This window comes from Hippoglossus stenolepis, chromosome 4, assembly GCF_022539355.2.
Source record: "Hippoglossus stenolepis isolate QCI-W04-F060 chromosome 4, HSTE1.2, whole genome shotgun sequence".
In the NCBI taxonomy this organism is placed as follows: Eukaryota; Metazoa; Chordata; class Actinopteri; order Pleuronectiformes; family Pleuronectidae; genus Hippoglossus; species Hippoglossus stenolepis.
The window spans coordinates 2,723,707-2,743,357 of NC_061486.1; the positions used below are offsets into that span (position 1 = coordinate 2,723,707).

Sequence of the window (19,651 nt, forward strand, 5' to 3'; positions counted from 1 at the left end):
GTGTGTTAGATGGTGATATTCACACTGACTTCAGGGAACCACTGGTGTGGACCTGCTGCTTCTCCCACACTTCACCTCACGTCACTCCGCAGTCAGATGCACGTGTAGTGACTCCTCCTGACTGAAACGAGTCAAGTGAACCAAGCAGAGGCAGCACAGCATCGGAAACACGTCATATCTCCCCTCAAAAATAAAAGCTGGACGTAGAGAGGGGTTTAAAATATTATTAATAATAAATATATTTATGCTCATCAGTGAAAACAAAGTGATTTAAGTCGCTGCTTCCACATTTCTTATACAAATCTTGGGGGTTTGTTTTGTTTTGATGAAAACTGCATCGACCACAAATGGATTTTTCTGTATGAAAACTACAAGACATAAAACTAATGAATGAAATCGTCAGAAGTGAGAAGAGAAGTGAGTGAGATGGTTCAATCTGCAAAATCGAAAAGAAAAAAAATCATATATTCTATCAATTTCACATATATCTGATCTGTTTACATTATATTTACTTGTGTTTACGTTGTATCTTTATTACTTTTACTGAGTGTTTATTTTTACTATCCTCTTCCTCGATGCTGGAACACAGGAAGTTGTACCATAGTTGGACTAATAAAGTATTAGCGTGGTTTTTTTCGTTGATTATTTTTATTGTTTTTACAAGGATATGAGAGATATGAGAGATGCAAATGTATTTAAACATAAATAAAACACTCTGAAATTGTGCCAGTTTGGATTTATTAGCTTAATAAGGAAAAGGAAATCTACACACTGTGCACAAAGTGTGTAAAAACAATTAGGATGCAGCACAATCCAATAAAGGATTCTCATATCTTATATCTTATTACTTACTGGGTTGTAGCAGACGTTCCCGGGAGTTTATTTTGAAAGAGACCAGAAGCAGTGGCTGTGTTCTCCTCTAACTTGATGTTATTTCCCTCAGTTTGTCCTCTATTCAAACAGAGGAGGAGTCTGCTGCTTCTTCTGCTTCTTGTCTTGAGTGTTGATGGAATTTAAACTGAAACAGAAAATAAAGAGTGACATGTTGATCAGTTCCCTGACCGTGTCCCTGCAGCTCTCAGGTAAATACACGTCTCTGCATGAAGTTCGATTTGAACTAGTGCACAGTTTTAATTAGAGTTCAAAATGATGCAGACTTTTGTTTTGCTCTCTGTGTGACCTGTATTTTTTAAATCTCTATCTTTTGATTATCGATCCTCTCAGAAGTTGAAACCTTTGTTATCTCACAGAAACTTGTATTTAAACTTTGTTTTTGTGACTTCGACTAAAACATTGTGACTCTGTGTAAAGTTTGTGATGTGGTTTTACACTTCTGTCTTATATTGACTGTTGAAAGTGACCTGTCAGATCAGTGATCCCTGCCCTGACGTGGTTGATCTAATCACTTAGGAAGCACTGTTATGTAAATCCCATAAAAACAAGCCCAACACTCCTGTTCGGCCGCTGCTGAATGAGGCCGCGGGTGAATCTGCAGCTCTACGTGACATACTCACTAATCTGGAGTCGTTATATTTGTCAATTAACTTGTCAAACGTGCGTCTGAAGCGGATTTGTAGTCTGGAAGTTCCTGCATTGGAATGCACCGCGGTGAAACTCCACTACCCAGAATGCCCCGCGTCGGCTCCAGCCCCCAACTGTAGACGTTTTGGCGTAAAAACTCAAATCACGAGCGGGAGAAGAGCCAGTCGGTTCCTGGAAGTCTGCGGCGACGATTTAAACCGGTTTGAACCAGGATCCTGGTTTTTTAAACGAGAAGACTTGTTTTCTGAACGAGTTGAAAAGCTGCGACGCGATCGATCGATTAGTTTCCCACCGTCGAAGAAGAAGAAGAGGAAGAAGAGGAAGAGGAAGAAGAAGAGGAAGAGTAACGGTGGAGACGTGATTTAACAGGTCTGTCGGTTTAAAGACTTTTTAAAAACCCGGTTGGAGTTCAGTGGTTTTCATTCTGGTTTCGGGTCGTTTGGTTTGAACTGGGACGTTTGAGCAGAGTTTGGTTAATGAGGTTGTAAAGTTGTTTTAATGGCGTTTTACAGAAAGTGGCTGTTTCCCTCCTGCGCCGTGAAACTAACGTTACATCCCCCAACATGGACCCAGTGGACCCGTCACTTCTTACACAACTAACTTTAACTGTTCTCAACTCAACTTAAACTAAACTTTAACTATTCTCAACTAAACCTAATCTAAACGTGTTCCAAACGTATAACCTAAACTATCCCAAACTGAACTAAACTTTAACTATTCTCTACTAAACTAAACCTATTCCAACCTAAACTATTCTAAACTAAACTATTACGAACTAAACTAAACTTTGACTATTCTCAACTAAACCTAATCTAAACGTGTTCCAAACGTATAACCTAAACTATTCTAAACTAAACTAAAACTATTCTCTACTAAACTAAACCCATTCCAAACTAAACTATTCTAAACTAAACTTAAAACTAAACTAAACCTATTCCAAGCTAAACTTAAACTATTCTCAACTGAACTAAACGTAAACTAAACTTAGTCCAAACGTATAACCTAAACTATCCCAAACTAAACTAAACTTAAACCATTCCAAACTAAACTTAAACTATTCTAAACTATACTTAAACTATCCAAAATTAAACTAAACTTAAACTATTCTCAACTAAACTTAACCTATTCCAAACTAAACACTAAACGTAAACTATTCCGAACTAAACTAAACCTATTCCAAACTAAACTAAACTTAAACTATTCTAAACTGAACTTATTCCAAAGCTATAACAGAAACTATTCCAAACTAAACTAAACTATTCCAAACTAAACTAAACTAAGCTATCACCATGGGACAACATAGTTATTAATTATTGTGTTATCAGTAGTAGAGTTAATTATAATATCTAGTAATAAGTTATCTGATCTATTCATTGCTAACAAACAGTGATGTTTAAAAAACAATCACTTAATGATATAATATACAAATTCAAAAAGAAGTGAGAAGAAATATTTAAACATTCTCCATAAGTCATTCATTAATAATTATCTTATACTTAACCAGCTTCCTATATATCTATAAATATGTTGTCTACTTTTGCTCTATATTGTACAAAAATATGTAATAATGATTTTATAGTTTAGCTTTTGTCTCCATGAATTATCTGCTCTTATTTATCTACATTAGTTCATGTCGTCCTTCCAACCATTTGCTTTGCATCACTGTGTTTATCCTCCGTTCATGTTTTTATTTTATAAACTGTCAACTATTTATTACAACCTGATCAATTTATCGTGAGGCCAATAAAAAACGTTGTTTGTGTATTTAGGGATCAACATCAATAATTATCTCAACATAACTTTCATCTATACCAACATAACAAAGGATCAATATGTGTATATATATATATATATAACACTAAAGAACAGTGAGGAGGCACAACACATAATTGGTCTACCTCAGATTTAAAATGGGCCAATTAGCTTTAAAAAATAGTTTTTGTCATTCTCTTCTCATAAATAAGAGTTTAAAACCACAACCTCACTAAAGAGCAAAATATTGTGATAATTACCGATATAAACTCTGTTTTATCTTGAATCTTTTTGGCCTTATTGCCCAGACCTCCACGTACAGTTTGTCATATCTGTTTATGACAACAATTCCATTCTTATTCTGTAATTAAGTTCTTGTTATTTAAAATCCCTCAATCCTTTACTGAGGAGAAATGGATCATTTACAAAATGATTACAGTAAATAATTTATAACCCTATTTCAGGTCATTTCAACAGCTCCTCTCTTCTCTTGCAGTGTGAAGATGATCATGAAGGGGCAGAAGCGCAAATTCCCACCGGAGGACGTGGAGGTTTCCGACAGGAGCAGCCTGACCTGGGAGAGCCAGCGACAGTTTGTGTTCTCCGTTTCCCTGAGCAAGTATCAGCGAGGCCAGGAGCTGCCGGAGCCCAGCCTGCGGAGGTCGGTGCTGATCGCCAACACGCTGCGGCAGATCAGCCTGGAGGCCTGCGGAGCGCCGTCTGTGGAGGTCTCACCAGGCGGCTCTTCATCTGAGCTCCAGGCGCAAGAAGAGGAGGAGAGTATTTTCACCGGAGTTCCTTCAGCAAGACACCAACCTGCAGAAGCGGTGATTAACGGCCACTCAGCACTTTCCACCGGCCCCGTGGTTTCCTCTGGTTACTCATCAAATTGTGTTACAAGTAGGTGTCCGGCAAGCTGCCACTCGTATACATCAAATGTTCCCCTGTCTTTAGGAGACGAAGACGAGGACTGGGGGTCGATGACCACTGATCCTGATTTCTCCCTTTCAGCAGCCATTTCCTCCATTCTCTCCGCACTGGACTCCACCATTGACGGGAGCCCTCAGGCAGCTCCGCGGTCGCCCCTCCGCTCCTTGGAGAACCTGTCGAGGTCCCCGGAGGGAAGTGCAGCGTGGGTAAAACAGGGAGTCAGGGGTTATGGGGGGGGCAGCTGGGAGCCGCAGGAGGAGTGCAGGGTGCGGGATAGCAACGTGGAGGTGATGTGGTCCAGCTACCTCAGCGATCTCACCGTGGAAGATCTGTTCCAGGACATAGACACATCCCTGCTGGAGAGAGACATGGGAGTGCTTGGGCTCAGAGGCAGTGGAGGTGGATTCCCAGCCGGGGAGGATCTTCTCCGCTACCTGCCGCCTTTCTCTCCCTCCTCGCACCCCTTCTCCCTCTCGCTCAACCAGAATCTGAAGTGTCTGCCTTCTTTCTCCTCATTCAGCCCGATGTCTTCCTCGTCGTCCTCTTCGCCTTCTCTCTCCTCGCCACCGTCTTCTCTCTTCTCCGGCCACAATCATGCAAGAGAAGGACTGGAGCTGGAGCACCTGATGGAGATCCTGGTGGAGTCCTGAGAGACTCGTCAGCTTCATCATACCCTAAACAGGAAGTCACCTGAACACCATGTAACTAACTAAAGTGAACAAAAACTGAATTCTTCAAATGGACTGTCAAACATGTCCAATGTTCTCTTTGCTGTTCATATATATATAACTGCTCAATGAGCGATGTATTAGAGGCTGTAGAAAGTAGTAATAATGTTATTGAGAGGTAGAAGTGGTTCATGTTTAAGACAGAAAATACAAAAGAAGCTGTGATGCATTTGACAGCAAGTCCTTAACAGGAAGGATTTGTGTTTCTGCTAAAATGGAGATCGACTGAGGGTGAGAATCAAGTCAGTGAGTCACTGCATAATGAACTGTAGAAATGCGTTTTATTACTAATTCCAGTGTGACTCAGATAATTGGAAATAGTGAAGTTCAGTGTTATCTCGCAGTTTGTGAAGTCCTGGTGTTCGTCCAGGAGACGTGGGACGAATTCCTTTAGAACCAGAGTGAAACGTTAGGAGAGGATGTGATCCGGCTGGTGTGGGAGGAACCTGGTGGAAACACTAAAGTTATTGGTCAAATCTTCTGTGAAGAAATTCTTTAACCTCATATTTATCAGTTGGTTGTAAAACGGAGGGAATCACGTCGGATATGAAGAGATCAGGTCGGGATGTTAAAACGGTCGAGCTTCCCAGGAAAATGTGACCGTTAGACTCCGTTCAGACCTGGTTTAACATCGTGAGGGATCAGATCTCGGGACGCATTCTGGTCCAGTCAGACCTGAACGTAGCTCTGTCATCTGCATCAGATCTCTCAGGACGGATTCAGGTTCAGGTCCGAACAGGGAAACAGTAGCTTGAAAACTTTGAGTGATTAAAGTGGCTCGACCAGGAGAAGAAATCCAGAAGAACCAGTATTTTGTGCAGTTAGCAAAGAAGAAGAAATGAAACTGAAAGTTTTAATCGTGTTTAATTCTTGACACTTTTCTTGAGTATCACCAGTTATATTTTAGTAACCAGAAGTTGGAGGTACATTATAATTACATTTCATTCTGTATTCGCAGTAAAGAAAAAAGTCGTCCTTCCATATTGCTCTTTGGAAAAAAGCCCAACTCTTAAAAAACATGTTTAAACCAGCTGACAGTCAAATCATGTCTCATGTGAGAAGTGAAACTAGAATAAGTTTCATCCCACACGTTTCCTCTCAGAGAGGATCTGAGTGCAGCTGAGGAACCACAGGAACCCGTCGTCGTCCTGTCACGGTTCCACGCACACGAGTATTCAACATCTTTTAAAAGGTGCTTTTATTCAAAGAGCCTCGACAGTACAGGCCCCCCCCACCCTGTAGGTGTCACGTTATTTAAAGTCACGACCACTACTCAACCACTTCTGTTATACAGATGTAGAAGTTTAGTTTAGTTTGCATCTGAAATATTGCACTTTTGTTAATGATATGCATTTAAAATCTGGTGCCATGTGGTTTATGTTTTACTCTGTATTTATTTAAATGTTACATTACAGGTAAGACTTGGTCCAATTGTCCCTCGTCAGACCCGTTAGGTAAAGTGTGGTCCTGTTCAGTGTCCTGTTGAAAAGAAGGAGTGTGAACTGTAACGTCATTGGTTCTAGATGTTGATCTGTCAACACTGCTGTAACCACGTGACGGGGGGCTGAGGAAGCACATGATGTTTGTTAGATTTCTACAGCAGGGACGTCGTCTCAAAACTACTCAGAATCTGCATGTTGTTGTTAACAAGATGAGTAATTTAATGTTCCATGTTTGACCATTCGATACTGGTTTATTAATATTCTGTTATGGCAGTTATTTTTATTAACTTTTATTTTCTCTACAAATATTTTGATGGTTATGTTTTAAAATTGGGGGCAGAATGCTCAGATACTATGTATTTAGACTTTTTTAAAAAAGAAGGTAAATGTTGTACTTGTACTGATGTTTTTAATAAAACGTGAAAATGAAATTGTGCTTTATTTGGATTTTTAGCAGAAAAGTGTCTCAAAGGGGGAGCAGCAGGACGACGCGATACAAGGACACTTTATTTAATTTATTTTTCCAATATGAATACATGACATTGCTAAACAACAACAACATACACATGAACAACTTCATGTTACAGTATCAGGATGTAATGAACCTGTTCGACTACAACAACTGGTGTGATCTTTAAAGTGCATTTCAAGTGTTCGTTTCTCCTCTGATGGATCAGGTCCATGCACTATGAATCACACGTTACAGAAACATTTGGTTTTTCATCGTTCACGTCCTCAATCACCACAATGAAACACTTCTTTTCCATCGTCTTCTCCTCTGCAGTCCCTCTATTGCGACCCTTTAACCCTATTTTATTAGCTACTGTTCTGGAGGCGTGGCACTGCCCACATGCAGACACCAGGGGGCGGCACCATAAAGGAGGACAGAACATGTCCTGCAGCAAACACACGGCTCCTCTGTAGTTTCTGTGCTTTTTAAAGGCTGTTGCAACGTTTACAAATGAAATCTGATTAAATAAGAAACAGGTTCCAGATCTGAAAAGCTCAGATCCCAATTAGAACTGTATTTTAGACCTAAAATTGCAACAGACTAATTAGTTCATGCTGAAGATGCATTAAAGTTGTGCAAAAGCAAGTCAAGGCCGAACCAGCCAGAGAATCATAAACACGAGTTGACGGTGCAGTGAAACGTCTGCAGGCGTTTGGACCGTGATGTGCACGTGTGACACATAAAGAGGAGGAGCTGAGCGATACACGCCCCTCAAAGAAAAACAAAAACAACTACAGATTAGATAAGATTTTCATAAAATGTGAAGTTTTAGTTTCAGCCGTTTTTTATGAATTAAATATTTGTTAGTCCTGAACGAGCGACCCAATCCTACGGCACAAGAATAAACGTGACAAGAAAACAAAAGAAACACGCAGGATAAAAGTGAAATCAAACAAACCACCATGTAGCTACAGTTTTGGTTCATGTGCGACGCCGAGGCAGATTCTGTGAGACACCAGTGTTTAACAGGAACATTTGGGCCTTTTGGCCGAGGCGGGCTGCCGTCGTCAGTTTAGCAAAGTCCTTTTACATGTGCAGGAAGTGATGTCACGACCAATCACGCTGTCCGTCCGTCCTCTCACCTTGGCTGAATCTCAAAACTCTCATCTCAACTCCTCGTTATCGCTCCGCTCTCTTCTCAGGGAAACAAAATGAGAGGAATTCAGATTCAGCCGACCGGTGGGGGGGGGGGTTTATTGCTGCTTTAAGACCGAGGGATCGGCAGAGGTAGAGCTTCTGTTTCCTTTCTCCGCCGCCACACAGCTCAGCCCTTGTTGATGGTGTTGTACGAGGGCTGGGAGCCCGGCTCCAGGGGCTTACTGGCGGCTTTGTCCATCAGGTAAGGCGGCGCCTGGTCGTCACGTTTGCTCTCCACGATGGGCTCGCGGTCCTCTTCCTGGTCGGACTCCTCGCAGCGCGGCAGCTGCAGGAAGGTGGTCAGGCCGTGCAGGTCGGCCATTTTGTGGAAGGTGCGCAGCAGGAGGTACATCATCATCAGACCCACAAAAAGGTAGACTGCAGGGGGCAGCAGAGAGACACAGGTGTCACAGGAGGTTACTTACATTTGCAAAAAGATTATTTTACCTGAAGCTGCCTCACTCTGTCTGATACAATGCAAACATCAGAAGGTTTGGATAAGAACTTTAGACTTTAAATAAAGATGGTCGACATGACAGCTTCCCAAAAATGAAGCCAAAGCGTCTCGATTGCCCCCTGGTGGCTGACTGCAGTAAATGTCCGTTAATATTAAAAAATCTAAATTAAAAATATGTTATAATAATACATTTAATACTGTGTAGAAATGTGAATAAAAGAACATGTACAGTCACACACACACACACACACACACACACACACACACACACACACACACACACACACACACACACACACACACACACACACACACACACACACACACACACACACACACACACACACACACACACACACACACACACACACGACAACAGCGCCCTCTAGTTGTAGTAGCAAGAGGGTGAAAACTAACTCTGCTCAACATTTGTTTTTCCTGCTCAGATTCCTGTGTTTGCCTTAAAGCCACGAGGTTCTCCTCTGTCACATGTTTGCACTAAACTGCCCCAAATAACCACAGGTCCTGGACAATAGTGTCTCACTGCACAAGTGGGTCAACTGGGAGGGGGGGGAGCAGGGTCGGATTACAGAGGCCTGGACCCCGAACTGGACCGTTACTGTGGGAAGTTTACAGGAAATGAGGTGCAGAGGAAATCCTGAGGGACACAGGACAACACGAGAGGCTGTTTTTCTATCTGCAGGACAGATTCAGGCCTGAAAAACTATTCAATGCAACAAACCTGGAGTTTGATTAAAGAGCAACAGATAAAGAAAGTCAGGAGGAGGTTATGTTTTCAGCCCGGTGGCAGATCCAGGAGTGTTTTTTTTAACCACTTTCCTTAAAATGATCGAGACTGAGACTGAGCTGTGAGCTTTGAGCTCGACTGATATTCTAGTTAATGACAGTACTTGAATCAAAGAGGTTTAAATATTATACTGTTTATATTTCTCCACGTTGTGACCTCTTCAGGGTGAACAACACATGATGGGTTCAAGGACTTTGGTCAAACTCCAAACTTCACAAAATATTTGCTGTTCAACGAGTCACTAGAAATGGTAAAAAACCTCGAACAGCAGTTTTGTGCGTCTTGCTCACTTGAACTTTGCGTCGTCAATACTTTACTGAGCATTTCAAAATGTTTGAGGTCTGTATATTTTATAACTTCAGGTTCAGAATATCTATTATATGAAGCCTTCACTTCCTCCTCTAACAAACGCTCTTGACCTCCTGTAAACTTCAGTTTGACAACAGAATAAGAGAAGATCAGGAATACAAGAGATTTCCTGATGCGGGTTGTGATGGATGAAACAACCTCTTCATCATAGTCGGCTTCACTTTCATTTAGCAGCTGCAGATGTGTTGTTATTTACAACGTGATCACTTCAGCTGGAAAAAAACACAGCGGCTTCACGAGGCGTCCCGTCATCAGGCTGCGAGAACAACAGGCCCGGATCCCTAATCCTCCTCAGAACCTGCAGGGGCAGTTTGGGTTAATCTGACTCGACCTACATCATGATTATGTAACACAGCCGGTATGACGAGGCAACAACCCGGCTGCTCCGTGTGAACCGCCGGGCCTCCTGCCGACCTGGAGTCAGGGGATTAGACGAGAGGGAAAACCCAGCGACAGTGAAACTGGAAGAACACAAATATCTCAGGATGAAGAGGAGGAGCCGTACACGTAGAAGACGAAGACGTCAACTTGGAAAGACGAGGAGATTCCAGAGTGATGAAGGCCGACGCCGGTGTGGATGAGCTGTAAACAACAACACTGATCTTTCCACAGCAGCAGCGAGTGGGACCGACAACCTGCTGCTGCTTCATATGGGAAAGAAATGTCCAGACCCATATCTCCAGACACTTTCTGGAGGTCATGTCTAAAAATGGCTTTGGTGAATTTGCTGCAGATAATTTTGTCAGTCCTGAATACAACAGACCAGCCTCCTCACTATAAGCCTGGTTTGTCAGATATTCACTGTTGAGCTCTGACTCTGAGACAGAGAGAAAAACAAACAGCTCGTCTACTTTTAGACAAAAGCATCATTCCAGGCCCGATTCCATTAGAGTGAAAACACTCTCACTCACACAGAGGCTGAAAAACAAGAGCATGAGTATGAAAATAACCTCCATCATGTGACCCTTGTTCTAAACAAGAGGGGAGAACCCCCACCCCCGTGTCCGGAGCAGAGATTCATGAAGAAGCACATTTGTGTTGAACATCTGATCATAAGGATGAGAACGGTTTCTACCCAGATAAACAACATGTTCCTGTCGAACCCGTCAGGACGACACACTGCTGCTACTGGATGAAGGGTCCAGGTCACATGCTCTTCTGAATGGTATCACTGTTTGAATCTGCTCTCAGGAGGTTATGTTTTCACCCCCGTCAAGCTGTTTGTTTGTTTGTATTTCAACAAAACTTTCTGAGAAGTTGCGACATGGACCCAGAAAGATTTTAAGCTTTTACAAATTCTACTGAATCTTCTTCTGTCCTTGTTTGCGTGTTCCTGTACATTTGAACATGTTACCGTCACCTGCAGATCAGTGGAACAAAGTGAAATCATTGGCAGAGCTGCACATTCACGTGTTTGCATGTGTTCTCGTCCAAGTGCACAAGACAAACACAACGGGAACCCGCTCGTAACAAAGTCCTCGGTGGAGCTCCTACAGGTCAGAGACCCTCTGAGGTCGTCTTCCATCAACATGTTGGGACGAGGAGGAGACGAGAAAAGACTCAAACTTTAATGTCTTGAGCTTTTCCCCTCAAATCTGCTGACGCTGCAGGTTACACAAGGCTGCATAAACAGTTTGTTTATGCAGTCGTTTCCTTCAGGAACAAATCTTTTATTTTCTGACATCCTGACAAAATACTGTCAACGACACACAGACTTTGACAGTGAGTGACGTTGAGGCCGGGCACTGGAATATATTAACACGTCTATGATACATTTCAAGTGTGAGTGAGACTCTGTCTTCACGATAATGTTAGTTTTAAAATAGAGTTTTTTTAAATGAGGCATTTTAAAAACTTAAATGACCTCCACCCACACAAGCTTCTCAGTAGCTTGTTAGTGAAAATCTCCGTCTTTACCAACACATCTGAAAATGCTCCGTGTTCATTCTTGTAGTTGTCTTAGGTTTTATTTCTAATTTTGTTACGTACATTTATGAAGAATTCTGCACTTATTATATTTGTATATTTAAGTTAAGTATACTTTAAACTGTTAATAAGTTCAATTTGCCTTAGGAATAAATAATCCATTCTTAAAGTTGATTTAGCACCGGTATCATAAAAAAGCAAATCATTTACTCTGCAGCTGGTTGTTAAGTTACAGAAAATACAACAAACAAGGAACGACAATGTTGAAAAGTCCCACCAAGGATTTCTATTCTTGCCCTGACGACGAGGTGGAACCGTCACGACAGTCAGCGGCAGCAACGTTCTGCCTTCGCTGCTCGTAGTCGAGTCGTTATTGATAAGAAGTGAACGAGGACGACTGCGTAATCAAAATTTAAAATGTTTTGTTCTGTCACGACTACAAAGCAGTCGGGGATGTTTCAAACCGAAACTGGACCAGCAGCGAATCTAAACTTCTCTGGAGTGAGTCACTCTGATCCATCCACATTAACAAACACTGCGGCTGCATTAAAAGCTAATTTGTTGCCTCAGACTCTGGGCTCAGTAAACAGTGACTGATATTAACGTCACTGAGTCCAGCGTCATAATGAGACAACACCTTCTTGTCAAACACATGAACAATGACCAAAACATCAGAGAGACGCTGAGTGAGAGTAGCTGAGAGACAGGAGACGCACTCTGACCTCAGCAGAGGGAAACGGGACAAGAAGACACGTATTATCTCAATAAAAATAAAAAGACACATGGTCTGATCTCTGTCCTCGTCTCTTCTGTCTGATCTTCAGTCTGATCTTCTCAGCCATAACACATCCAATTTGGCTCCTAATCTACGAGGGACATATCCACGAATGTACTCACCCATGACAGAGACCTGGTACAGCTGCCTGTACTTCTGTCCAGGCTGCATCCCCGGAACGAAATCCCCAAGTCCGATGGTGCACAGCGAGATGAAGCTGAAGTACACGCCATCCAAGAAGGACCAGGACACCTCCAACGTGCTGAACACCGCGGCCGGGGCCACGAAGAAGCACAGCACCACGAGGACCAGCAGCAACAGGAAGTGGACGGCGGTGGCCGGCCGAGGCTCCATCCCCGAACGCTGCAGGAGGCCGACGGGAGCGAGGACCAGAGGGAACATGAGCCTCTGGACGCAGGCGGTGAGGACCAGCATGGTGAAGGGGACTCCTATCAGGGCGTAGAGGATGGAGAAGGCCTTCCCAGTGTCGGACAGAGGAGTGGTGTGCCCATAACCTGGAGGTGAAGAGGGAGAGACAGAGGAGGAGAGAACATCGTTATACACTGGGCAGAAGGTGCCTGTGATTTCCTGCTTTTCTGTTTAAAACCTGTTTTATTATTATCCATTTCAAATTATTTAAACCACAGTGACTCGATTCCACACACTGTCCTGAGTGTAAATATAAATATCATCCTGTACAAGAGGAACCTGAAACGCACCCTAAACATATTTATACAGTTTTCACACCATTAATAATAATAACATTAATATTTTTGACATGTGCTTCAAATAGAAATATACAGAATTAACTTAAGTGACCCTGAATGCAACAGCATCGCATCGTGTTCCACATACAACGACTCTGTGACTAATTCCCAGTGAGTCGACATGTAGAACCTGCAACATCAATTATCCACCAGTATTCTCCATCCAACCCAGTCACGAGCTGCTGCGTCCATAAAGTTTCAATGACATGAAATCATTCCATTCTGTACGAATCTTTAAAATCGATGAAACCAATTCAGAAAGTCGAGCATGACCAGTCTGGAAATCCCCCCCCCCCCGGGCGTCATTACCCAGTGGTCGGATGCAAGTAAGTACATTTACTTCTCTACTGTACTTATGTGCATTTTTCATGCATCTGTACTTAATGTAGAGTTGGTAATTTAACTTCTTATCTTAATTGTTATATGTGCAAATATCTGTACTTTCTTTTTTCACTCAAGCATGACTCATTTCCTCAGTGCGAGCGTCTGGTTGAGAGAAATCTCTCTCATTGGGAAACACCAGGACTTTGATGATCAGCTTCGTCAATGTGCACCAGCACTTAAAGCCACGGCTGGTAATCCTGGTAAAGCACTCTGAGAATATGCAATCGATTCCCCCCCCTCCTCCTGTCCTCAAACCAATCCTTTCATTCTGTCTGTAAGAAATGATTGGTTATGTTTATTACAGATCTGCGAGGGCCACAGACACCGGCTTTGATCTCCAACGACTTCAGAAACAACTCACCAACTCTTCCTTTAAATCTCTAGGGGACAAGTCATAAATAAATAAATAAATAAATCCTGGACTCAAACACAAGAAAACTGCTGGTTTTGCTGTGAATCAGAACCTTAGTTACTTCCTGTCCGGTTTTGATTTTCTAGAAGAAGCAGAGTTTCGTTATTTTCTTGTCATTGAATAATCTAAAAAACTAAATTCACAGCTTTAAAACTCGTTCCAAGAAGGTTCCAGTTCTTGTTTCCAACGTGCTGCACCTGCACCGCTGTGTGTTTTACCTCAACGTCCTGTTTCAACAGGAAATAGAACAAGTTAAGGGCGTCGGTTCACTGTGACACAGATCAAAACTTCAGCTGAACAAACAGAGCAGCCGGGAAACTTTGTAAAGAGAATGTGAATTAGGAGCAAAGATCCACTAAACTGCTTCTACAATGGATGTGAATACAGATGTTCAACACCAACATCAAAAAATCATCAGATTCAGCAGAAAACACAGTCGAACATCTGCGAGTACGTGAATCTCTGCACCGATGGAACCACGTCTTTACAGTATATTAGAGATATTAGCCGGAAAGTCCCACAAGTAAAACAGAGACATGTCCCGTATGTAAGACTTCAGCAGAAACAGACCAAACAACAAACTTCACAGCTGTTAAAATACATTTTACAAGTCGTCATCTGATCCGTACTTTGTATCGGCAGGTTTCAGAATCAGTGTCTGAATGTGAAGCAGGTTAAAAACAGCAAACACACACTTATACCAACTTTCTCCGGATGTTAAAAAACACAACAAGTTATGTTTAGATTTAGTTTTGTATGAATAAAGTTCTATTATGATATAAGATTTGTCCTGGTGGTAAATCAGCTCCTAACTTCTTCCACAACACAAACAGAAACACACATTTCTTTGTGGAACAAAACTAAAACTCTTCGTCTTATGACCACGTCTCCGACTCTCGGGTCTTTAGTCCTGTAGCTGCAGACATAAGGTTTTATTTTCATGATCTAACAGATGAAGGGATTTACACTGAGCTGCTTGTGTGTGTTTTTGTGTGTTTTGTGAACCCAAATAGGATTTAATTAGTCAAACGTGCAGTCGCCTCAGACAGAAATGTGCCTGAACACAAGCTCATTCTGAGACCAACACGCCCACGGGAGCCCAGATGGGTGCAAGTGCATTTTTTACCACTGAAACAATGTGGGTGTTGAAGGGGGAAATACAACTGTGTCGCTCGGAAACCTGCACTGACGTGTCATTTAGTGCTGGGTGTAAAATTAGAGGATCGTCTCTTCCTGTCCAAGCCGTCGAGACACCACACAGATCAGATCTAATATCAAGGACTTCTGTTAAAGTCGGATCTGTGATAATCTCGACTGAGTTACAAACTAGAATGACAAGAGTTCACATCTCCACCGAGGCCCAACTGTCTCCTTATGAAACCACATTTAAATTCACGAGATCCAGACTTTTATTTGGATCCGCACCAAATCACACACACACACACACACACACACACACACACACACACACACACACACACACACACACACACACACACACACACACACACACACACACACACACACACACACACACACACACACACACACACACACACACACACACACACACACACACACACACACACACACACACACACACACACACACACGTCCCTGAATGTGCCTGGTTCTTTTAAAAAAAATAAAAAATCAAGAACCATGAGTTATTCTTTGAGAAATCCAACGTCCCATCTCTTGCATCCACTCCCTGATCCACATACACACGCACTAACTTTAAAGGATTCTTCACGGACCCACACCACTTCCTTCATGGAGCTTCATGGTGATCCATCAATAGCTTTTGTGTGATTCCAACAGACAAATCAGACAAAACATAACGTCCTTGACGGAGGCAATAAAGAGGCGACATAAGCAATTTAGGATTCATCCAGGAAGACGCATCGTTTCCCTGCTCGTGGGACACTTTACAGATTAGTAGAGGTGGAGATATCCTGACTTTTCACCTGGATCCTACATTTCCCATCATACCACTCGACACTCGACTCTACCTTCCTTATAGATATCAACATCTTTCAATCTTCACTGTTTTATGGATTTCATTTCATCACAATACATTTAAAAACCTCTTTTCCTCTGTGTGACCTGTGGACGTGTGTTTGCAGGTTGTAACAGCGGCTGTTATCTTCTTCAATCTATAGTTTCTTCATGATTCTCTGCTGCAGGTGAAATCCTCCTGCAGCCTCTAAACTCGAAGGTTTGTTTTCAGCTCTCGACTGAAATTTAGTGGCTCGTTTGACCTGAGGTGTTTGGTGGTGAGAGGTTAGTGGTGTTGTGGTTGTGCACATTAGGTACAGTGTTTCCTTCCAGCTAGTCTCCTGTCTGCCCCTACGTCATGCGGAAGAACCACAAGCATCATAAACTGATGTGCGAACAATGAAGAACAAACAATATAGAGCATAAACTACATATAATTAGATTAAAACAACAATAACACTAAGAACAACCCACTACGAGTTCAACAGTGCAACTTACGAGTGTAAGCATGTAAACAACGTTCCACCAATGCAGCATTTAACTGCCACCACTTCAAATCTTAATGGAAGTGGGAACAAAATACTTTTTTTTTATCATCGCTCAGTTTAGTTTTTGGACGTTTAAACTGTGCATCGTGTTTATTTCATCAGGAGCCAACAGTGAACAATGTGAAGCTCACAAACCAAACGACAAACAAACTTCTCATCTGTTTGTGTTGTGTTTTTATACTTTGGGTCCAAACTGCTGGAATGATCACGTCTGAGGTCAAAGTTGAATCAGCTGAAGATGGACAATTACCCTGAGATTTGATTCTTTGCCTCCACTCGACCGTGATGAGGGTAAAATGTGCTGCAAGTGTGTGGATGTGCATGTAGCATCAGTGCAGAGCATCTGTGAGACATGACAAACTCTGCACTTCCTCTCACACCCAGGTCTCTTTATAGCAGAGGGGGTTCAGACCAAGCTGCATTCATGAGAACTGAACCAGACCCTGTAGTCTTCTGCACACATTCATAAACCCTCCATAACCACAACTTGGTCTCATAACTCCACAATAAAAGCCTCTTGAAGCTCGATCTGATGAAGAGAATCACTTTGCACTCCACATCTGGCTGAGGCGAGAGAAAGTTGATTTCACTTTACGCACACATGGATTGAACTACTCCCCCTCTGGCTGTTTGTGTTTGTGAGGCTGCACAGCTGCAACTTGTCAGAAACATCCCTGACACGTGGCAAAACATCCCCAGAAAACCCATGACAGCGGTTTGGTGTTTCATATCCAGTGAAAGACAAAAAGCTAAGTCCAGATATTCACAGCTTATGGCTCACATCACTGTCGGCGCTGACATTTGAAGTTTGGGTATTTGTGCGTCGTGCGTAAAAGTCCCTTTGTCTGAAAACACCCAGGGTGCTTTGGTGTGAACTCACCCACAGTCGTGACCAGGGTGTTGGCGAAGAACATGGACGATGCCAGGTCCCAGTTGGAGGTGACGGAGGAGTTCCTGAGCACGGACACGCCATACTTGTTGGCCGTCAGCACCTTGACCAGAAAGAGTTCGAGCGACGCGGCGTTGACGCAGCTCTGGTTCAGAAAGTCCTGCTTCAGCGCGTCCATGTCCCGGCGCAGCTTGTCCTCCACCGGCCGCTCGATGCTGGAGAACACCAGGGCTCCGAACAGCAGGTAGATGATGTAGAAGAGGATGAAGCCTGTCAGCAGCAGCCACGACTTGCCCACAGAATGCATGTCTGTGCTTTCACTCGTGGATCAACATCAGTGAAGCTGCGCACAGAGATTCACTCCCCGCGTCTGAGGCCACTGTGCCTGCTGCTCTGAGAGAGAGGAAACAGTTTGAGGGGCTGGACCTGAGTGAACTTGAACCCCTCCTTTGTCGCATCAACCTCCTCCCACAGAAGAGGAGGAGGAGGAAGAGGAGGAGGAGGAAGAGGAGGGTGTGTTCAGCTCCGGGTCCTGGAACTGCATCCTGGTCATAATCCGGACCCTGGAGAAACCTTCAATGAGTCATGAAGTTAACACTGTGTCATGTCACTCCAGGACACGTTTCTTTAATTCATTGAAAAGTTGGAGGATCTTTGACTAAATTCTCAACTTTTTTAAGAGATTTCAATTCAACAAAAAACTTTGACATCCCTTTGAAATGAAAAACAATCCTCCCTCTGTTCAATAAAGAAGATTTGAAATAAATATATGAGGTTTTTGTTTGGTCAGACGAAGCGAGGAGAGACTCGTCTATTTGCTCCTTTTTAATCTCAATGTATCACTTCACCTCGTCCAAAAGCTTCCACCATGTTTATTTTGGTTCAATCTGACAGACTCGAACATATTTATTCATTTACATTTGAAAAAAGTTCCAAAGTTTTAGAACTTTTTCCCAGTTTTTGTTCAAGTCCAGTGAGAAAACTTCAGTGTTGAAAAGGATAATGGTGAACAGACTGAGACCAGAAAATACAAGTTTAAAGTCAACAAAAACTGCAAAATCATTTAAATATAATGCTAAACAGGCCTTTTCCAGGAATGGAGAAGCTGGTTAATGTAAATATTTTCTGCAGCAATAGATATTGTATTGGAATAAACTGTCACTTCCTTCTCTGATTATATAATTAGAACAATAAGACTGTGCTGCAGGAGGTGGTGCTGGTGATTCCTGTGTTCAGAACGGGGAGAATAAGAGCAGCAACAACGGGAGACAGACAGACTGGGCACAGCTTCATCCTACGACAAGATCATGACCTGAAAACATGAGCAGAAGAGAAGCAGACGGAGGTTTCACATGATGAAGGAGCAGAACAGTCTCAGGTTTAAACTGCTTTAGTTTAGAAGGTGCAACCGATCTGTGAGGATTCATCCAGGTCACGGCTTCTTCAGGAGTTATACGAGTTCACATCGGCAATGTAAGTGCAACACGTTTAGCTTCTGCAGAGAGCAACGTGTCATAGAGTAGAGAGAAAGTCACATTGTGCTGTGTAACTTATCTGTTGTTGTATTTCTGTTGCTGACACAGTCTTTGGATCTGTGGATATGACAGTTATGTGCATATGTTCATGTGAATGCAGCCGTCTGCTGGTTTCCTGTGTTTCAGTGGCCTCGCTGCTCCTGGATGTTCTCTGTGGGTCACATGAGGCTCGGAGGTGGCTGCACTCAGGAAGAGGGACTCGAGGACAAGAAATCCACGTCTGAATATGACAGGAACAGGAAAACAGTCTGTAAAACCTGCTGCTTCACTTCATGTTCTCGTTCAATCATTTGTTTGTGCTCCTTTTTGTAAGTTAAATGTTCCCCTGACCTCAGAGAACCCTGGTGTGGGTCAGAGGACGGTTCACAAGTTCCATGAAGCACTAAATGATTTTCCACCGTCTCTAATGCCACTAACAAGAATGAAATCACACAGCGCGAACACAGAGGGGTTGTAAAGAATCGTGGTAAGAAATGTTCATGCAGCGAAACATGCAGCAGCAGAGATGTTAGAAGAGGTTTTTCAGGGTAGAATCTACATGTAAATGAAATAGACACAACTCGTCTGAACCTTTGACTTCGTGAAGAAAACTGATTTTCACAAAATCACAATTCCATTTAAAGTTAGAGAAACTGTTAATATTACACATTATTCTATTGTTTTCCATCTGCATGTGTCTTATGGCTGTTTTTGGTCCAATGTAGTGATCACGTCTGTGGTAAAGGTTTGATAAAAACCCTG

At 42.6% G+C, this 19,651-nt stretch overlaps 2 protein-coding genes across 5 annotated transcripts; one reads left to right on the forward strand and one right to left on the reverse strand.

The window, feature by feature from the left end:
- Nucleotides 1-932: 932 nt before the first annotated feature.
- Nucleotides 933-6,825, forward strand: sertad3 (SERTA domain containing 3). 4 transcript variants are annotated; one of them, XM_035153835.2, is made up of 3 exons: nucleotides 1,638-1,911; nucleotides 3,791-4,194; nucleotides 4,309-6,825. In XM_035153835.2, the coding sequence occupies exons 2-3, from the start codon at nucleotides 3,798-3,800 to the stop codon at nucleotides 4,872-4,874; spliced, it is 963 nt and encodes a 320-aa protein (XP_035009726.1). In that variant the 5' UTR covers nucleotides 1,638-1,911; nucleotides 3,791-3,797; the 3' UTR covers nucleotides 4,875-6,825. The 4 variants fall into 4 exon arrangements, with proteins under 4 accessions (XP_035009724.1, XP_035009723.1, XP_035009726.1 ...); XM_035153834.2 differs by having other exon boundaries at nucleotides 1,641-1,911; nucleotides 4,306-6,825; XM_035153833.2 differs by lacking the exon at nucleotides 1,638-1,911 and adding an exon at nucleotides 933-1,082 and having other exon boundaries at nucleotides 3,791-6,825.
- A 69-nt stretch (nucleotides 6,826-6,894) lies between these two features.
- kcnk6 (potassium channel, subfamily K, member 6) lies at nucleotides 6,895-17,846 on the reverse strand. The gene is made up of 3 exons (XM_035153837.2): nucleotides 17,367-17,846; nucleotides 12,500-12,892; nucleotides 6,895-8,420 (listed from the first exon to the last, which is right to left on the reverse strand). The coding sequence occupies exons 1-3, from the start codon at nucleotides 17,680-17,682 to the stop codon at nucleotides 8,170-8,172; spliced, it is 960 nt and encodes a 319-aa protein (XP_035009728.1). The 5' UTR covers nucleotides 17,683-17,846; the 3' UTR covers nucleotides 6,895-8,169.
- Nucleotides 17,847-19,651: the final 1,805 nt, after the last annotated feature.